Source organism: Vidua chalybeata, chromosome 28, assembly GCF_026979565.1.
Source record: "Vidua chalybeata isolate OUT-0048 chromosome 28, bVidCha1 merged haplotype, whole genome shotgun sequence".
NCBI lineage: Eukaryota > Metazoa > Chordata > Aves > Passeriformes > Viduidae > Vidua > Vidua chalybeata.
Window position 1 is genome coordinate 1,183,028 of NC_071557.1, and position 19,369 is coordinate 1,202,396.

General features: G+C 61.0%; 2 protein-coding genes across 3 annotated transcripts; both read left to right on the plus strand.

Annotated features, from left to right (window-relative positions):
* The first annotated feature begins 5,678 nt into the window (after positions 1-5,678).
* Positions 5,679-10,041, plus strand: DUSP26 (dual specificity phosphatase 26). Its single transcript, XM_053966327.1, has 3 exons — positions 5,679-5,947; positions 7,710-7,918; positions 9,428-10,041. Exons 1-3 carry the CDS (start codon positions 5,769-5,771, stop codon positions 9,625-9,627), a joined length of 588 nt encoding a protein of 195 aa, XP_053822302.1. The 5' UTR covers positions 5,679-5,768; the 3' UTR covers positions 9,628-10,041.
* Positions 10,042-12,475: 2,434 nt separating this feature from the next.
* Positions 12,476-18,909, plus strand: RNF122 (ring finger protein 122). Of its 2 annotated transcripts, none has more exons than XM_053966329.1 (6): positions 12,476-12,525; positions 16,513-16,669; positions 17,249-17,294; positions 17,551-17,592; positions 18,327-18,409; positions 18,518-18,909. In XM_053966329.1, exons 1-6 carry the CDS (start codon positions 12,501-12,503, stop codon positions 18,630-18,632), a joined length of 468 nt encoding a protein of 155 aa, XP_053822304.1. In that variant the 5' UTR covers positions 12,476-12,500; the 3' UTR covers positions 18,633-18,909. The 2 variants fall into 2 exon arrangements, with proteins under 2 accessions (XP_053822304.1, XP_053822305.1); XM_053966330.1 differs by having other exon boundaries at positions 18,330-18,409.
* Positions 18,910-19,369: the final 460 nt, after the last annotated feature.

The following is a 19,369-nucleotide window of genomic DNA, read 5'->3' on the forward strand; positions in this document are numbered from 1 at the left end:
GTTTAACTGAAACATTGCAGCGCTTGTGAAATCAATGGTGGCGTTTCGGAGCTGTCAAAAGAACAAAAAAAAAAAAAAAAGAGAAAAAAACAAAAAAAACCCCAATCAATCGTGAGTTCCTTTTTTTTTTTTTTTAAATTTCATTTTTTAATTTTTTTTTCAACCTTTGGAAAAAAAAATATTCCCTGCCTTCGACAGGAATTTGTAAATTGTCTGAATTTGGAATGGAACCACGGAACCGTGGAACGAGATGAACTTCCCAAGCCAAGCCATTCCCTGCTTTGATATCCCCACATAAATCCAAGGTTTATTTTCTCTGCGCACGGAGAAAACCTCACCAAGCCCTGGAGGTAGAAAAAGGGGAGGGGGACGAGGTCAGCTGGGAAAAAAATACAAAAGAACATAGCCTGGTAAGGAAAAATACAAAAAAGAATCCAAAAAATACAAAAAAAAAAAAAATCGCCTGGGAAGGAAAAATACAAAAAAAAAAATTTAACACAAAAAAAATCGCCTGGGAAGGAAAAATACAAAAAAATCAAAAAAATACAAAAAAAAATCGCCTGGGAAGGAAAAAAAAAAAAAAATTTAATACAAAAAAATCGCCTGGGAAGGAAAAATACAAAAAAAAAAAAAAAAACAAACCAAAAAAACCCCACCAAAATAATAAAAAAAAAAAACATTGCCTGGAAAGGAAAAATAAAAAAAATATCCAAAATAATATCAAAAAAAGCATTGCCTGGGAAGGAAAAATAGAAAAAACACCCAAAAAATACCCCCCCAAAAAAAATCACCTGGGAAGGAAAAAATACAAAAAAATACCTGAGAAAAACCAAAAAAATAAACCCCAAAATCATCTCCTGGAGACGGTTGGGAGGGAAGTCCTGTCCTCAGCACCGCCGGGGCAGCTTTTCCTGCTCTCCCCGCGCTCCCGCGGCTCCGGGGGGAAGCGGAGGAGGCACCGCGGGGCATTTGGGGACCCTGTCGCTGTCCCTGTCCCTGTCCCTGTCCCTGTCGCTGTCCCTGTCCCTGTCCTGTCCCTGTCCCTGTCGCTGTCCCTGTCCCTGTCCCTGTCCCTGTCGCGGTCGCTGTCGCTGTCGCTGCCGCTGTCGCTGTCGCTGTCGCTGTCGCTGTCCCTGTCGCTGTCGCTGTCGCTGTCGCTGTCCCTGTCGCGGTCGCTGTCGCTGTCCCTGTCCCTGTCGCTGCCGCTGCCGCTGTCGCTGCCGCTGTCGCTGTCCCTGTCGCTGTCCCTGTCGCTGTCCCTGTCCCTGTCGCTGCCGCTGCCCCTGTCGCTGCCGCTGTCGCTGTCGCTGTCCCTGTCGCTGTCGCTGCCGCTGCCGCTGTCGCTGCCGCTGTCCCTGTCCCTGTCCCTGTCCCTGCCGCTGTCGCTGTCGCTGTCCCTGTCCCTGTCCCTGTCCCTGTCCCTGCCGCTGTCGCTGTCCCTGTCCCTGTCCCTGTCGCTGTCGCTGTCGCTGCCGCTGTCGCTGCCGCTGTCGCTGTCGCTGTCCCTGTCCCTGTCCCTGTCCCTGCCGCTGTCGCTGTCGCTGTCCCTGTCCCTGTCCCTGTCCCTGTCCCTGCCGCTGTCGCTGTCCCTGTCCCTGTCCCTGTCGCTGTCGCTGTCGCTGCCGCTGTCGCTGTCGCTGTCCCTGCCGCTGTCCCTGCCGCTGTCGCTGTCCCTGCCGCTGTCGCTGTCGCTGCCGCTGTCGCTGTCGCTGTCGCTGTCGCGGTCGCGGTCGCTGTCGCTGCCGCTGCCGCTGTCGCTGTCGCTGCCGCTGTCGCTGTCCCTGTCCCTGCCGCTGTCGCTGTCGCGGTCGCTGCCGCTGTCGCTGTCCCTGTCCCTGCCGCTGTCCCTGTCCCTGCCGCTGTCGCTGTCGCTGCCGCTGTCGCTGCCGCTGTCGCTGTCGCTGTCGCTGCCGCTGCCGCGCGGGGCCGCGGGCGCTCCGCGGTGCCCGCGCGTCCCCTCCGCGGCCAGGCTGGCACAAACGCGGCTGCCGCTGGCCGTGTCATGCCTTAAAATAGCTGCTCCGACATCAGCCTCCCTCCAGCGGCGGCGGCAGCAGCGAGACATGGCCGACCGGAGCTGATCCCGCTCCGATCCTGCCCCGGCTCCCGGCCCTCGCCAAGGTACGCTCGGGGCTGCCCCAACCCCCCCCGCGGCTCCCGGGGTGTCCCTGGGGTGTCCCTGGGGTGTCCCTGGGGCGCGGAGCCTCGGCACGGCTCCCTCCTGCACCCCACGGGATGATTCCTGCACCCCACGGGATCATCCCTGCGTCCTGCACCTCTCCCTGCACCCCGCGGAGCCATCCCCCCCATCCCACGGGATCATTCCTGCACCCCACAGAATCATTCCTGCGCCCCACGGGATCATTCCTGCACCCCACAGAATCATTCCTGCACCCCACAGACTCATTCCTGCATCCCATGAGGATCATTCCTGCACCCCACAGGACCACCCTCCCCATCCCACAGAATCATTTCTGCACCCCACAGAATCATTCCCTACGCCCCGCGGGATCATTCCTGCACCCCACAGAACCATCCCCCCCGCCATCCCACAGGATGATTCCTGCACCCCACGGGATCATCCCTGCGTCCTGCACCTCTCCCTGCACCCCGCGGAGCCATCCCCCCCATCCCACGGGATCATTCCTGCACCCCACAGAATCATTTCTGCACCCCACGGGATCATTCCTGCACCCCACAGAATCATTCCTGCACCCCACGGGATCATTCCTGCACCCCACGGGATCATTTCTGCACCCCACAGAATCATTCCTGCACCCCACGGGATCATTCCTGCACCCCACAGAATCATTCCTGCACCCCACAGGACCACCCTCCCCATCCCACAGAATCATTCCTGCGTCCCACGGGATCATTCCTGCACCCCACGGGATCATTCCTGCACCCCACAGAATCATTCCTGCACCCCACAGACTCATTCCTGCATCCCATGAGGATCATTCCTGCACCCCACAGGACCACCCTCCCCATCCCACAGAATCATTTCTGCACCCCACAGAATCATTCCCTACGCCCCGCGGGATCATTCCTGCACCCCACAGAACCATCCCCCCCCGCCATCCCACAGGATGATTCCTGCACCCCACGGGATCATCCCTGCGTCCTGCACCTCTCCCTGCACCCCACAGAGCCATCCCCCCCATCCCACAGAATCATTCCTGCACCCCACGGGATCATCCCTGTGTCCTTCACCTCTCCCTGCACCCCACAGGATCATTCCTGCACCCCACAGGGCCATCCCCCCCATCCCACGGGATCATTCCTGCACCCCACAGGATCATTCCTGCATCCCTCCTCTCTCCCTGCACCCCACAAGACCATCCCCCCATCCCACGGGTCCATCCCCCATCCCCCAGGACCACCCCCCAGTCCCACAGAACCATCTCCCCCATCCCACGGGTCCATCCCCCATCCCCCAGGACCATTCCCCCATCCCAGCAGGGCCCGGGGGCCGGGGAGCAGCGGGCGAGCCCCGGCTCTGCCCCCGGCCCGGGGCCAGCCCTGCCCGGGAAGTGCCGGGAGCGCTCCAGGGGCTGTTCCCAGCTCCGGCTGCGGGGCAGAGCCTCTCCCCGAACCTCGGGGGGGGCTGCGGGCGGCTCCGGGCCGGGCTGGGAGCCCGGGCTGGGTGGGGATGGTTGTTTTTCCAGCCAGCTGTGGCGATGAGAGCGGCTGGAATTCCGCCCTTCCAGCCCTCCCCACGATCCAGCCGCTGATTCCGGCGCTGCCCGGGGCTGCGGACGCGCGGCCGTGCTGCCACCAAGGTCACACAAGGTTTCGGGAGCTCGGCCCTGCCCGGAGCCTGTCCCAGCCCGAATTCCCAGCCTGGAGGAGCCCAGGGAGCAGGGAGGGTGTGGGTGACACCTGGGCAGGGCTGGCAGCACCCGGGGTGCCGGGCAGAGGCCGAGCAGCCCCCCTGGCACAGGGAAGGGACATGGGGACATCCCGGGGTCTCCTTGGGCTCCCTCCGAGCTCCCCCCCCTGCCCTTGCCGCGTTTTCCTCGGCGTTGCCAAGACATGGCTGGAGGCTCTGGAGGCTCCTTGCTCCTGCTCGGCTGGCTGGAGCCTCGGGAATGTCACAGAGGGGGGACCGAGGAGGTCCCGGGAATGTCACGGGGGAAGGACCGAGGAGGTGCCGGGAATGTCACGGGGGAAGGACCGAGGAGGTGCCGGGAATGTCACGGGGGAAGGACCAAGGAGGTGCCGGGAATGTCACGGGGGAAGGACAGAGGAGGTCCCGGGAATGTCACGGGGGAAGGACAGAGGAGGTCCCGGGAATGTCACAGAGGAGGGACCGAGCAGGTCCCGGGAATGTCACGGGGGAAGGACAGAGGAGGTCCCGGGAATGTCACAGAGGAGGGACCGAGGAGGTCCCGGGAATGTCACGGGGGAAGGACAGAGGAGGTCCCGGGAATGTCACGGGGGAGCAGCCCGAGGTCGCTGCGCCTCCCCCAGCCCAGCCGGGCAGCGCTGCGAGGGGAGGGGAGGCTCCAGGGCAGCAGCGGCGAGGTGAGAAGGAGAATTTCTCCTCCTCAGGGAGGGACGACAGCGAAGGGAGCACAAAAAGGCCGCTCTGACCACATCTGGCAGCGGGGACTGCCCGGGCAGATGTGCGACAGCAGCGAAGGATGCAGGCTCGGGAGCAGGGCCGTGCCCTGGAGGAGCTGCTGGGTAAAAGGAGCTTGCTCATGCCCTGCAGTTAACTCTTGCCAGCCCAAAGCAGCGCCCGAGCAGCCGCAGGACCGTGCCCGGGGAGGGTTAATCCTGCCCCGCCCGCCCCGCAGGGTTTTGTGCCGCGGCCAGGCTGCCCGGTGCCATATGGAATCCTCCACCTGTTTTGGGGCTTTTCCTGCCCGCTCCTGGTGCCGTGCCCGGGCCTGGCCGCCTTTCCTCGCCTCCCAGCGCGGGTTGGCAGCGCCAGCCCCGAGCTGGCACCGTCCCCTGGCAGCAGAGCAGGGAGGGGGGCTCCTGGGCAGGGCAACTCCTGCCAAGGTGGCCTCAGCCCAAAGCCGTGGGGCTGGAGCCACGCTGGGCCCGGGGAGGCTCTGGCAGCTGGAAGTTCTCCCCAGCAGTTTTCCTTCTTGGAAGTGTGAGAAGCGCTACTCTTTTTCAGAAGATTTAAAAAGGTTTATTAGAACCTTATCAAAAATACAGCAGAATGAATAGAGGAAATATTGCGGCGACAGCAGCAGAGGATTTTTTCCCCACCATGTGCTCGCCCACACAACGGAGGTTTTGCCTTTTAACCCTTTGGCCCCTCCCAAAGTTGTCACCTCTCCAACCACACTGGTCAAACCAACAGCCCGTCAATTCTCTCCTCCCACGAAGAAGAATGCAAAACAATCATTATTCACATGAACAGCGCGTGAGAACTCCAGTAGAAATATGCAAACATTATCAGAAGGCTAAGGAAGTTTTATGAGAACTTTAAAACTTTCAAAAGAGCTATAAAAGAAAACTCAACGCTCTTAAAAATCAGGGCAACAGTCCCCTCCTGTCAGGAGTTGTGCAGAGCCACAAGGTCCCTCCTGATCCTCACTTTCCTCCAGGCTGAGCCCCTTTCCAGCTCCCTCAGCCCCATTCCCTGCCCTGGACACCCCCAGCCCCTGGGCGAGGAGCCGTTTCTCCTGACAGCCTCTCCTCTGCTCCCCGACAGGACCGTGGGTGGCAGCGGCAGCAGAGGTGACCCCCAGGCCCCCGTCCGGGCTCCCCGTCCCCACAGGCATGCCTTGTGGGGCTGGGCAGCGCCCATGGCTTTCCTGTCCAGGCTCTACAGGCCCAGCAGCAGGTCCCCGAGCCGCGCCCCGCGGGACGAGCGCGGGAGCCACCCCATCCTCAGCGTCTTCGAGCTGGAGCGGCTGCTGTACACGGGCAAGACGGCCTGCAACCACGCCGACGAGGTGTGGCCAGGCCTCTACCTGGGAGACCAGTAAGTGTGGCCAGCGACTCGGGCCGGGGCCGGCGTGGTGGACGCGGAGACAGCGCAAAGCAACACGCTCCATTTTCACTCTCATTTTACTGTAGCGTGCATTTTCTCTCTCATTTTACTGCAGCATGCATTTTCTCTCTCATTTTACTGCAGCATGCATTTTCTCTCTCGTTTTACTGCAGCATGCATTTTCACTCTCGTTTTATTGTAGCATTTTTATACATTCTTACCAAGCTCAGAAGTTTACACCTGACTCGCTGGTCACGAGAGGCAAAGTGCTCATTGGAACAGGCAGTTGTAGGTTTCTCCTGTTTCTCCTTCTTTCTTTCTTGGTTTCTGTGTCAACGACCTCGGTAGGAAATTCTTTCAGGGGTAAACGTGGATCCTCTGATCAACCTCGTCTCTGGCTCGCAGAAGTCGCTGTAAAACCTCTTCCACTGGGGGAGAGTCCAGGAAATGGGGAGAAATGGGGAGATCTGGGATGGGGAGATGGCACCTTGTCACTCTGCAGCTCCCTGAAGGGTGGCTGTGCTCAGCTGGGGTTGGGCTCTTCCTCCAGGCACCACTGACAGAGCCAGAGGACACAGCCTTAAGCTGCACCAAGGGAAATAGAGGTTGGATATTAGGAAAAAGTTTTTTACAGAAAGGGGGATAAAGTTCTGCAATGGCTGCCCGGGGAGGTGGTGGAGACACCATCCCCGGGTGTGTTTAAAACAAGCCTGGATGTGGCACTGGGTTTGGTTTAGTGATTCAGTGATTCAGTGATTCTGTGATTGAGTGATTCTGTAATTCAGTGATTTGGGGATTCTGTGATTCTGTGATTGAGTGATTCTGTAATTCAGTGATTTGGGGATTCAGTGATTCTGTGATTGAGTGATTCTGTAATTCAGTGATTTGGGGATTCAGTGATTCTGTGATTGAGTGATTCTGTAATTCAGTGATTTGGGGATTCTGTGATTCTGTGATTGAGTGATTCTGTAATTCAGTGATTCTATGATTCAGGGATTTGGGGATTCTGTGATTCTGTAATTCAATGATTTTGTGATTCAGGGATTCAGGGATTTGGGGATTCTGTGATTCAGTGATTCTGTGATTCAGGGATTTGGGGATTCTGTGATTCTGTAATTCAATGATTTTGTGATTCAGGGATTCAGGGATTCGGGGATTTGGGGATTCTGTGATTCAGTGATTCTGTGATTCAGGGATTTGGGGATTCAGTGATTCTGTAATTCTGTAATTCAGTGATTCAGAGATTCTGTGATTCTTTGGGGAAGGTGAGGCAGAGCAGGATGTGATGGGTGCTGGGTCCGTGGGGACGGAGGAGGAAGGAGCTGAGCAGGAGGTCCCAGCTCTGCCGAGCCAGGGTGGGCAAGGTAGGCTGTCCACGAGCTGTGAGATCACCATAAAACCCGAGAATCTCAAAAATCCGCCAGGTTTTTACATCCAGCTCTCTCAGCCGGAAACATTTATCCAGGACAGCGTTTCCACCATGCTGGGACACTTCTGGCGCTCTGAGGTGTCCCCTCTGCTGTCCCTGCAGAGATTTGGCTGGGACAAAGGAGGAAGGAGGTGGCAGAGCTGTGCAGGGTGGGTGTCCACGGAGCCAGGGCCGTGAGATCGCCATCAAACCTGAGAATCTCAAAAATCCGCCAGGTTTTTACATCCAGCTCTCTCAGCCGGAAACGTTTATCCAGGACAGCCTTTCCAGTGCTGTGGGACACTTCTGGTGCTCTGAGGTGTCCCCTGCCTGCTGTCCCTGCAGAGACATCGCGTCCAACCGCCGGGAGCTGCTGCAGCTGCGCATCACCCACGTGCTGAACGCCTCGCACTGCCGCTGGCGTGGCGGCGCCGACTACTACGAGGGCACGGGCATCCGCTACCTGGGCATCGAGGCCCACGACTCGCCCTCGTTCGACATGAGCCCCTACTTCTACCCCGCCGCTGACTTCATCCACCAGGCCCTCAACGAAGGTCCCCGGGCAAGGGGCTGGGGGAGGAGAGGGAGAAGGGATGGGGGGAGCTGGGCTGGGGAGCTGGCGTGGTGGTCTGGTGGTGGTGGTGGTTGTTAAGGATCCTGGGAAAGAGAGGTGTTTCCAGGCTGGGATGGTGTCCCCTCATGGGATCACCTCGATGGTGTCCTCTGCATGGGATAATCCCAATGGTGTCTCCTTGTGGGATCACCCCAATGGTGTCTCCTCATGGGATCACCTCAATGGTGTCCCCTCATGGGATCACCTCAATGGTGTCCCCTCATGGGATCACCTCGATGGTGTCCTCTGCATGGGATAATCCCAATGGTGTCTCCTTGTGGGATCACCCCAATGGTGGGTGTCCCCGCATGGGATAATTCCAATGGTGTCTCCTTGTGGGATCACCCCAATGGTGTCTCCTCATGGGATGACCCCAATGGTGGGTGTCCCCGCATGGGATAATTCCAAAGGTGTCTCCTTGTGGGATCACCCCAATGGCGTCTCTTCATGGGATAATCCCAGTGGTGTCTCCTCATGGGATCACCTCAATGATGTCTTTTCATGGGATAATCCCAATGGTGATGGTGTCTCCTCATGGGATCACCTCAGTGGTGTCTCCTCATAGGATAATCCCAATGGTGTCTCTTCATTGGATAATCCCAGTGGTGTCTCCTCATGGGATCACCTCAGTGATGTCTCCTCGTGGGATAATCCCAATGGTGTCCCCGCATGGGATCACCCCAATGTTGTCTTTTCATGGGATAATCCCAATGGTGATGGTGTCCCCTCACGGGATCACCCCAATGGTGGGTGTCCCCTCATGGGATAATCCCAATGGTGTCTCCTTGTGGGATCACCCCGATGGTGTCTCCTCATGGGATCACCCCGATGTTGTCTTTTCATGGGATAATCCCAATGGTGTCTCCTTGTGAGATCACCCTGATGATGTCTCCTCATGGGGTCACCTCAATGTTGTCTTTTCATGGGATAATCCCAATGGTGTCTCCTCATGGGATAATCCTAATGGTGTCCCCACATGGGATGACCCCAATGGCGTCTCCTTGTGGGATCACCCCAATGGTGTCCCCTCATGGGATGATCCCAATGGCGTCTCCTTGTGGGATCACCCCAATGGTGTCCCCACATGAGATGACCCCAATGGTGTCTCCTTGTGGGATCACCCTGATGATGTCTCCTCATGGGATCACCTCAATGTTGTCTTTTCATGGGATAATCCCAATGGTGTCTCCTCATGGGATAATCCTAATGGTGTCCCCACATGAGATGACCCCAATGGCGTCTCCTTGTGGGATCACCCCAATGGTGTCCCCTCACGGGATGACCCCAGCGGCGTCCCCTGCATGGCATCACCTCCTCCCCAGAGGGAACAGGCTGCATGAGGGCGCTGGCCCACGGCTCCAGGGCACAGCCGGGTGCTCCGCAGGTTTTTTGGGCTGAAAATGTGGGATTTTCCTGGCTCTGCCGTGACGCAGCCGCCGTGTCCCCCCAGGGAGGATCCTCGTGCACTGTGCCGTCGGGGTCAGCAGGTCGGCCACCCTGGTCCTCGCCTACCTCATGATCCGCCACCACATGCCCCTGGTGGAAGCCATAAAGACGGTCAAGGACCACCGCGGGATCATCCCCAACCGCGGCTTCCTGCGCCAGCTGGTGGCCCTGGACAACGCCCTGCGGCTCAAGAGGAGCTCCTGAGGGGCTGGCACCGTGTGAGCTCTGCCTGTGGGCTCACCTGCAGCCCCCCGCCCCAGCTCAGGGGGTCCCCCGTGGTCCAGCCCAGACCCTCCACGTGCAGTTGTGCCACCCGGGAGGCCTGGCCATGGCCTCCTTCCCAGCCCGCTCGCTCCCCGCCGCCTCCGGAGGGACTCGGCCCCACCTCACCGGTTGCTCCATCCCTGTGGCCTCCAGGGAGCCTCCAAGGCTTTGTCGTCCCCCCTGGCATTTGTGTCCCTCGCTGCCAGGACGGCTCTGCGCGTCCCGTGTCGTGTGTCCCGTGTGTTTGTGGTGATGTCAGGTGTGGTGTGTGGGCTCAGGCCAGCTCCTGCCGCGCTGTTCGGCTGCTCTCCGCGCCTCGTGCCGCCCTGTGGAAATAAAGGCAGTGCTAAGGAACAGCCTGGACGCGCCTCGTGTGCCCGGGCACGGCTCAGGCTGGCATCTGGCACAGCACTGGGGGACAGAGCGTCACCCGAGTGCCCGGGGTCAACAGGGACCCGAGTGCCCCCAAATTCTCAGTCCAGGGATCAAACCTGGGATCCCGCCCAAACCTGAGCCCTGCTCAGTGCCCAAACCTGAGATCCCGCCCAAACGTGAGATCCCAACCTAACCTGTGCCCTGCTCTGTGCCCAAACCTGAGATCCCGCCCAAACCTGAGATCCCACCCAAACGTGAGATCCCAACCTAACCTGTGCCCTGCTCTGTGCCCAAACCTGAGATCCCACCCAAACCTGAGATCCCAATCCAAACCTGAGATCCCAACCAAACCTGGGATCCCGCCCAAACCTGAGCCCTGCTCAGTGCCCAAACCTGAGATCCCACTTAGGGCCTGTCCTGGGGTTCCCCACTCAGGACTAAGGGGGGCTCCTGGTGGGGAGTAGGGCTGGGCTGGCAGTGTCAGTGTCACCCAGCAGGGCTGGCAGTGTCAGTGTCACCCAGCAGGGCTGGCAGTGTCAGTGTCACCCAGCTGGGCTGGCAGTCCCAGTGTCACCCAGCTGAATTGGCAGTCCCAGTGTCACCCAGCTGGGCTGGCAGTCCCAGTGTCACCCAGCTGGGCTGGCAGTCCCAGTGTCACCCAGCTGGGCTGGCAGTGTCAGTGTCACCCACCTGAATTGGCAGTCCCTGTGTCACCCAGCTGAATTGGCAGTCCCAGTGTCACCCAGCAGGGCTGGCAGTCCCAGTGTCACCCAGCTGGGCTGGCAGTCCCAGTGTCACCCAGCTGAGCTGGCAGTCCCAGTGTCACCCAGCTGGGCTGGCAGTGTCAGTGTCACCCAGCTGAATTGGCAGTCCCTGTGTCACCCAGCTGAGCTGGCAGTCCCAGTGTCACCCAGCTGAGCTGGCAGTCCCAGTGTCACCCACCTGAATTGGCAGTCCCTGTGTCCCCCACCTGAATTGGCAGTCCCAGTGTCACCCAGCTGGGCTGGCAGTGTCAGTGTCACCCACCTGAATTGGCAGTCCCTGTGTCACCCAGCTGGGCTGGCAGTGTCAGTGTCACCCACCTGAATTGGCAGTCCCTGTGTCACCCAGCTGAATTGGCAGTCCCAGTGTCACCCAGCAGGGCTGGCAGTCCCAGTGTCACCCAGCAGGGCTGGCAGTCCCAGTGTCACCCAGCTGAATTGGCAGTCCCAGTGTCACCCAGCTGGGCTGGCAGTGTCAGTGTCACCCAGCTGAATTGGCAGTCCCTGTGTCACCCAGCTGGGCTGGCAGTCCCTGCGTCACCAGCACGAGGTGGCCGTGCCAGCGTCCCAAAGGCAGCTCCCAGTGGCCACCCCGGCTGTGACAATCGCCCCCAGGAGCAGCAGGGCTGAGCCCAGGAGGGTGCCAAGGCCGAGAAGGGGTGTCCTGGTGGACCGGGTGGCCCCGGCCCTGCCGGCTGCCAGCCCGCATTGTCCTCCCGCTCCCGTTATAGCTCCATTCTTCCCGAGCTTCCGGAGAGTGCTGGGATCCTGGAAAAGGGGGGGACAGGGACCTGGGGCCCTGCTGGGATCCTGCAAAAGGGGGGGACAGGGAACTGGGGCCCGGCTGGGATCCTGGAAAAGGGGGGACAGGGACCTGGGGCCCGGCTGGGATCCTGGAAAAGGGGGGACAGGGACCTGGGGCCCTGCTGGGATCCTGCAAAAGGGGGGGACAGGGAACTGGGGCCCGGCTGGGATCCTGGAAAAGGGGGGACAGGGACCTGGGGCCCGGCTGGGATCCTGGAAAAGGGGGGACAGGGACCTGGGGCCCTGCAGGGACAGCTCCGTGCCTTGGGACACACCAGACCCGGTGCCAGCACCCCACTGCCACTGCTGAGCTGACTGGTGTCCCCAAGCCTGGGCTGGGTGTCACAGTCCCAGACTGGTTTGCGTTGGAGGGACCGTAAAACTCATCCCATCCCACCCCTGCCATGGCAGGGAGACCTCCCACCATCCCAGGGAACTCCTTGGACACTCCCGGGGATCCAGGGGCAGGCACAGCTCTCTGGGAATTCTATCCCAGCCCCTCCCCACCCTCCCGGGGAGGAATTCCCTCCTGCCTTTAGCTCCGGTGCAACGCGGAGAGGAAAACCCTTCCAACAAGGAAATTTTTCGGAATATCTAACTTACGGTGTCCCAAACCTGACACCGAGAGCCCCGCGGAGCCCCGAGGAACCCCAAAGGGCTGCTGCGTGCCCGAGGCCGGGCCGGGTGCCACCTGGGCCAGGGGATGCCCCGGGACCGGGCTCTGAGCGCAGCCCGCCCGGGCAGGGACCCGCCGGGGGTGCGGCGGGCCGGGGGCGGGCCGGGGGCGGCCCCGGGGGGGCTGCGGGGCCGGGGCGGGGTTTTCGGGCTCGGCCATGGCCCGAAGGAGCAGCCGCGGCCCCGCGGAGCCGCCCGATGCCCCCGTTCCAGTGGTGCCACGGTGAGCGCGGGGAGGGGCCGGCTGGGTGGGCAGGGGGTGTCCCCTCCCTGCTGCCCGGGAAGGGGGGCATTGGCCGCGGGGGGAGCGGGGCATCCCCTGGGCATCTCCCGGGCATCCCCCGGGCATCCCCGGGCACCTCCGGCCATCCCCCGGGCATCCTCGGGCATCTCCAGACATCTCCGGCCATCCCGCGGGCACCTCTGGGCATCACCAGGCATCTCCTGGGCATCCCCCGGGCATCCCCCGGGCATTCCCGGCCACCCCCGGGCATCCTCGGGCATCTCCGGCCATCCCGCGGGCATCTCCGGGCATCTCCGGGCACCTCTGGGCATCTCCTGGGCATCCCCCGGCCACCCTCGGCCACCCCCGGGCACCCCAGGGCATCTTCGATAATCCCCCGGGCATCCCCCGGGCATTCCCGGCCACCCCCGGGCATCCCCGGGCATCTCCGGGCATCCCCCGGGCATCCCCCGGGCATCCCCCGGGCACCCCCGGGCATTCCCGGCCATCCCCGGGCGCTCCGTGCGGGGCGGGCGCTCCCTCCCCGCTCCTCCCTCCGCTCCTCGGGGTCCCTGGAGGCCCCCCGGTTGTGCCCCCGTTGTGCCCCCGGAGCCGCGCGTCCTGCCCGCTTCTCCGGGAGGAAGACCCCGGGGGAAAATGGACTGGCCGCGCTTTGGCTGCTGGCACCAAAAACAAAAAAGAAAACCCAAAAACCCGACCTCAAACCTTCTTTGGTGGCACAAACTCATTTGTGGGACCCTCGGGGTCGCGCTGGCCGGGAGGAGCTGTCGGGAACGAGCAGCTGGGGTGAGGGGGGCTCGGTGCAGAGCGGGACCGGGTTATTTTAGTGCCCGAGGAGCGCAGGAATTCCCAGCCCTGCCCCAGCAACAAACGCTGGGCTTGGATTTCTGGAAGCTAAATATAGAACAAGCGGCGGCTTCCTGTGCCCTGACACGTCCCTCGTGTGCCCTGGCGGTGTGGGGGACACTGGGAATGTGGGGACACTGGGAATGTGGGGACACTGGGAATGTGGGGGACACTGGGAGTGTGGGGACACTGGGAATGTGGGGACACTGGTGTGGGGACACTGGGAGTGTGGGGGACACTGGGAACTGTGGGGGACACTGGGAGTGTGGGGACACTGGGGAGTGTGGGGGACACTGGGGAGTGTGGGGACACTGGGAATGTGGGGGACACTGGGAACTGTGGGGGACACTGGGAGTGTGGGGACACTGGTGTGGCGGACACTGGGGAGTGTGGGGACACTGGGAATGTGGGGGTCACTGGGAGTGTGGGGACACTGGGAATGTGGGGACATTGGGGAGTGTGGGGACACTGGGAGTGTGGGGACACTGGGAATGTGGGGACATTGGGCAGTGTGGGGACACTGGGAATGTGGGGGACACTGGGAATGTGGGGGTCACTGGGAGTGTGGGGACACTGGGAATGTGGGGACACTGGGCACTGTGGGGACACTGGGCAGTTTGGGGACATTGGGCAGTGTGGGGACATTGGGCAGTGTGGGGGTCACTGGGGGACACTGGGCAGTGTTGGGGACATTGGGCAGTGTGGGGACACTGGGAATGTGGGGGACACTGGGGGACACTGGGCACTGTGGGACACTGGGCAGTGTGGGGGTCACTGGGAGTGTGGGGGTCACTGGGAACTGTGGGGACCCTGAGTGGAAACACATCAAAATGTGGGGTCTGACTGGCCAAACTGGGCTTTACTGGGGCTCAGGGGGTTTGAGGAGGGGCTGGCTGTGGGGCTGTGGGGTTGAGGTCAGGCTGTGGGGTTTGGTGTGGGGGACGGGGCTGGGGTCACCCTGTTGGGCGGCTCAAGGCTGTGGGAAGGGGGTTTGGGTTAAACCTGTGCGGGGAGGAGGAGGGAGAGGAGGGAGAGGAGGAGGAAGAGGTGCAAACCGCAGCCCTGATGGGCCAATCTCTACCTGGGCTCTGGGAGCTCTGGGCGTCGGCACGAGAAACGCTTTTGTGGCAAAACTGAATCTGCCCGCCGGGAGCATCCTTGGAGCAGGAGGCCCCCTTTGCCAGATGCCCGCAGATCCCTCTTTTCCCACTTTTCAGTGGAATACCGGCTCCAGCCCTCAGGGGTTCTGGTTCTGGAGCCAGACCGGGAGCCTGGAGCTGGTGGCAGGCACCCACCAGGTCCTCATTTCACCAGGGTTCAGCCTGGATTTGATCCCTTCCCCCTGAACTGAAACCACAGAGGGCTCTGGCAGGCAGCGGGGGGGTTTTAATCAAAACCAGCCCAGCTCGGCAGGGACCCCTGCTCCAGCTCCTGGCAGCTCCTCCTCCCCTCCCATGGCCTCTCCGGGAATTTCCCTGGAGCCTGGGAGTTCCTCAGGGCCCATCCAGCAGGAACGGCTGAGCCCTGGCTGAGCTGCTAAAAGGGCCCTTGTGGGGTCAGGGATGGGATTTCTGCCCCACGGGACGGGGGCTGTAGGAGGAGAGGAGAGGGGGGGTGGCTGGGGGTGGTTTTTGGGGTCGTGAGCTGGGTTTTGAGCCCTTAGACAAGGCCAGAGGGACGTGCTGGGGCTCTCCAGCCCCTGCCCCACCACCAGGTGCTCCAGCATTACCTCATGTCTGGCTCAGTGGGGGTTTTTCAGAGCTGTGTATGTTTTGTTTTGTCCCGTCTTGTTTTGTGGTTTTGTTTTGTTTTTTTTTTTTTTTTTTTTTTGTTGTTTTTTTTTTTTTTGTTTTTTTTTTTTTGTTTTCTTTTTTGGGGTTTTTTTTTTTTTTTTTTTTTTGTTTTTTTTTTGTTTTTTGCGGGTTTTTTTTATTGTTTTGTTTTGGTTTTTTTTGGGTTTTTTTTTTTCCTTTCTTTTTTTGGAGCATTTCTCAATTATTTCCAGCAAGGAAACAGCAAAAAAAAAAAAAAAAACACGAACCTTTCCTATTGTCTCTTCCTGCACCTGGTAGCCCCAGGAGCAGCAAACAAATCCTGCCTTTCCCAGCGTGGCTGAGGAGGATGAGGGATTGCCTCCGGTGACTGCAAGTGGCAGGAAAACCGCATTTCCTACAGCCCAGCCTCCCCCCTGGCGCAGTAAAGCGGCGTCCCCCGGGGCCAGGTGGCCCCGATGGCACCCGTGAACTCAGGCGGGCCAGCGGAGCACGCAGCTCGGCAGCGCCTGGAATTGGGGAGTGCCAGCCCCGAGGTGCCACCTGCTCGGGCCAGGTGTCCCTGCTGTCCCCCTGGAGCAGCCCTGGGTGGCTGCGCTGGTGCAGGAGGTTCTGCTGCTCCTCCCGGCCCCCGCTGAGCAGATTCCAGCCTCGGGCTGTAATTAAATTAAAATTAAAGCCCGGAGGAGCCGTTTGGTGAGGGTGGAAGGAAGGGGCCGGGGGCTGCTCCGTGGGGCACAGATGGGGCTGGGGGCTCCTCTCCTTTCAAGTGAAAGCTGAGGAGAAACCAAAGCGGGGGGGTCAGAGCCCTTCCCAGACATAAAACTGGGCTTATTCCGTGTCAGAGCCCGGCTTTGCAGCAGCTCTGAGCGGCGTCAGGGGGCTGGGGCTCCGTGGGACCCTGCTGGGGTGGCAGTGCTGCCACCAGCTGTGCTGCCACCAGCCCCGTGACACCCCCGTGGTGGCCCTGGGGTGGCACCCCTGGCTTTGCTGGGACAGCAGCGGCCACTTGCTCCTCGTGGGGCGATGACAGCCGCCAGCTGCTCCTGGTTTTCGAGCTGGTTCTCAGCTCTGTCCATCCCTAAATCCCTTCCCAGCCTCCCTGGAGGTGACGGCGGCGCCTCCTGCCCGGCCCGGGATCCCGCCGGACAGGGCCTGGTGGCTGTGGAAATGCAGCCCTGGGCTGCTCCGGGGGCTTGCAGGGGACATCGCCACTCCCGGGACACAGGGCAATGTCCCAGTGCTGCTTTCTGCCCCCTTGGCGAGCTGCGGATTGGGGCAGAGCCTCTCTCTGCTCTGGCGTTTTTCCACCTGAACGCTGAATTTCTCTTCCCCCCCTCCCACCAAGGGTGCTCCTGCAGCCCGGGGCTGATTCATCCCAGTAAACCCTGCACGATGCCGCCCGTCACCTTCCAGGACCTGCCCCTCAACATCTACATGGCCATTTTCGGCACCGGCGTCTTCATCTTCGTGCTCAGCCTCATCTTCTGCTGCTGCTTCGTCGGGTGAGCCGGGGGCTCGGTGTCCCTGGGCACTCCCCAATCCTGCTTTGTCCCAGAAACCCGGGGACGAAACCCCCGCGGAGCAGGGCAGGAAGCGCAGGAAGGGGCTCCTGTTTTCCAGGGAACGTGCGAGGGCAGGGAAAAAGGAGAGGGAGGATGTGCCTTTCCCTGCTCTCCCTGCTATTTTTAACCCCAAAAGCCGAGGCTGCCGCAGCTGCTGCTCCTGCAGGGCCGGCCCTGCGTTGTCCCCTGCATCCCTCAGGCATTTTTTGGGAGCGCGTTTTGGGGCCGGGGCTGGAGGAGAGGCCGTGCCCGGGGGTTCTGTGCCAGGCTCCCAAATCCCGGCGGGGCCGGGAGCTGCGGGCGGCCGGGCCCTGCGGACCCAGCGCTTCCTGCCCTGCGAACGGCAAAGAAATCCCGCTGCCCCCGCCCTGCCCACTCCCGGGCGCGCACAAACGGAGCCGCCGCTCCCAAACGCCGGGCGGGAGGGCCGCGTTCCCCTCGGTTTCGGTGCCCCCTCGGGTATTTTTGGCTGCCAATCTGACGGTGCCTTTCTGTCCCGTCCCCCCCTCCCTCCCTCAGCAAGCTGCGGCACCAGGCGCAGAGCGAGCGCTTCGGGTACAAGGAGGTAAAGCCGGGGGTGCTTGGGGACAGCGGGGACACGGCGGGGACACGGCGGGGACCGATCCTGCTCGCTCCAAAGCGCTGGGACGGCACACCCTGCCCGCAACCAACCCCCCCGGGCTCATCCCGCCCCTGCCCGGCTCCCTTCAGCTCCTCCCGGGGAGATGCTGGTGTGAAATCCTGCCCCTGGTGTGAAATCCTGCCCCTGGTGTGAAATCCTGCCCCTGGTGTGAAATCCTGCCCTTCCTTCCCTCCCTCAGGTGGTGCTGAAAGGCGATGCCCGCAGGCTGAACGAGCACGGGGTGAGCGGGCTGGGGGTGGAGCTGGGATGAACCGGGATAACCCTCGGGACACGTTCCTGTGCTCAGGATTGCTGGGATGAACCGGGATAACCCTCGGGACACGTTCCGTGTGCTCAGGATGCTGGGATGGAGCTGGGAATTGAGCTGGGATAACCCTCGGGACACATCCCTGTGCTCGGGGATGCTGGGAATGGAGCTGGGATGAACCGGGATAACCCTCGGGACACGTCCCTGTGTTCGGGATTGCTGGGAATTGAGCTGGGATAACCCTCGGGACACGTCCCTGTGCTCGGGATTGCTGGGAATTGAGCTGGGATAATCCTTGGGACACATCCCTGTGCTCAGGGATGCTGGGAATGGAGCTGGGATGAACCGGGATAACCCAAGGGACACATCCCTGTGCTCAGGATTGCTGGGATGAACCGGGATAACCCTCGGGACACATCCCTGTGCTCAGGATTGCTGGGATGAACCGGGATAACCCTCGGGACACATCCCTGTGCTCAGGATTGCTGGGATGAACCGGGATAACCCTCGGGACACATCCCTGTGCTCAGGATTGCTGGGATGAACCGGGATAACCCTCGGGACACGGCACAGGCCGGGATCGGGAGGGAATCCCCGCCGCCGCGGGTGGTTCGGGGACCGGGCTGAGCTCCCGGCTGGGAATTCCCGGGATTTCCCGAGCCGTGGCGTTTCACACCCGCCCTCAGCCGCCGTCTCACCTCCCACAGCAGACCTGCGCCGTCTGCCTGGAGGATTTTCGGCTGCAGGAGGAGCTGGGGGTGCTGCCGTGCCAGCACGCCTTCCACAGAAAGTGAGTGGGGCCGGGAGCGGCCGATTCCCGGCGGGGATCGGGAATTCCCGCCCGCAGCTGCCTGCCGTTCCCGGCGGGCACCGGGAATTCCCAAATCCCTGCCCGCAGGTGCCTGCTGAAGTGGCTGGAGGTGCGCTGCGTGTGCCCCATGTGCAACGAGCCCACGGCGGGGCCGGGGCAGCCCCGCGCCGCCACCGGGACCCTCCTGGACGAGCTGGTGTGAGGCAGCCCCAGTGGATCCCGCGGGATCCACCGCGCCCGCTGGAGGGATCCGGGCTTCCCCGCTTGGGATTCTCACCCCCGAGGCCGCGGTCGGGATTTGTCGTGGAGCCGGGATTCCCTGCGGGAAGAGGAGCCCCGGGCTGCGGGTGGGGGGTCCCGTCCTGCCCCCCCCCCCCCGCGCCCCTTTTTTTTTTTTTTTTTGCACGGAGTTATTTTTGTAGCCGAGCCCCTCAGGATCCCCGCGGGGCAGAGGGGTTGTACAGTTTTGTGTGTTTAAAAAAAAAAAAAAAAAAAAAAAAGATTAAATGGATGATTTTTTTTTTTTTTATTTTTTTTTTTTTTTTTTTTTTTTTAATTTTAGTCCGTCTGAGCTGTGGGGGCTGCGGGGGTGGGTCAGGGGAGCCACCCGAGGAGGGGACAAATCACCAAAGTGCCCAAAATAGCATCAAACTGCTGCCCCCCCAGGGCCAGGACCCCCCCAAACTGTGCCCAAATCAGGGCAGAACCCCCCAATCTTCCCGATTTCCCCGATTTTTCACACACCCGAGGGGTGATGACGTCAGGGTGACGGGCTGGGGATGGAGCTGGGATGAACCGGGATAACCCTCGGGATACATCCCTGTGCTCAGGATTGCTGGGAATTGAGCTGGGATAACCCTCGGGACACATCCCTGTCCTCAGGATTGCTGGGAATGGAGCTGGGATGAACCGGGATAACCCTCGGGACACGTCCCTGTG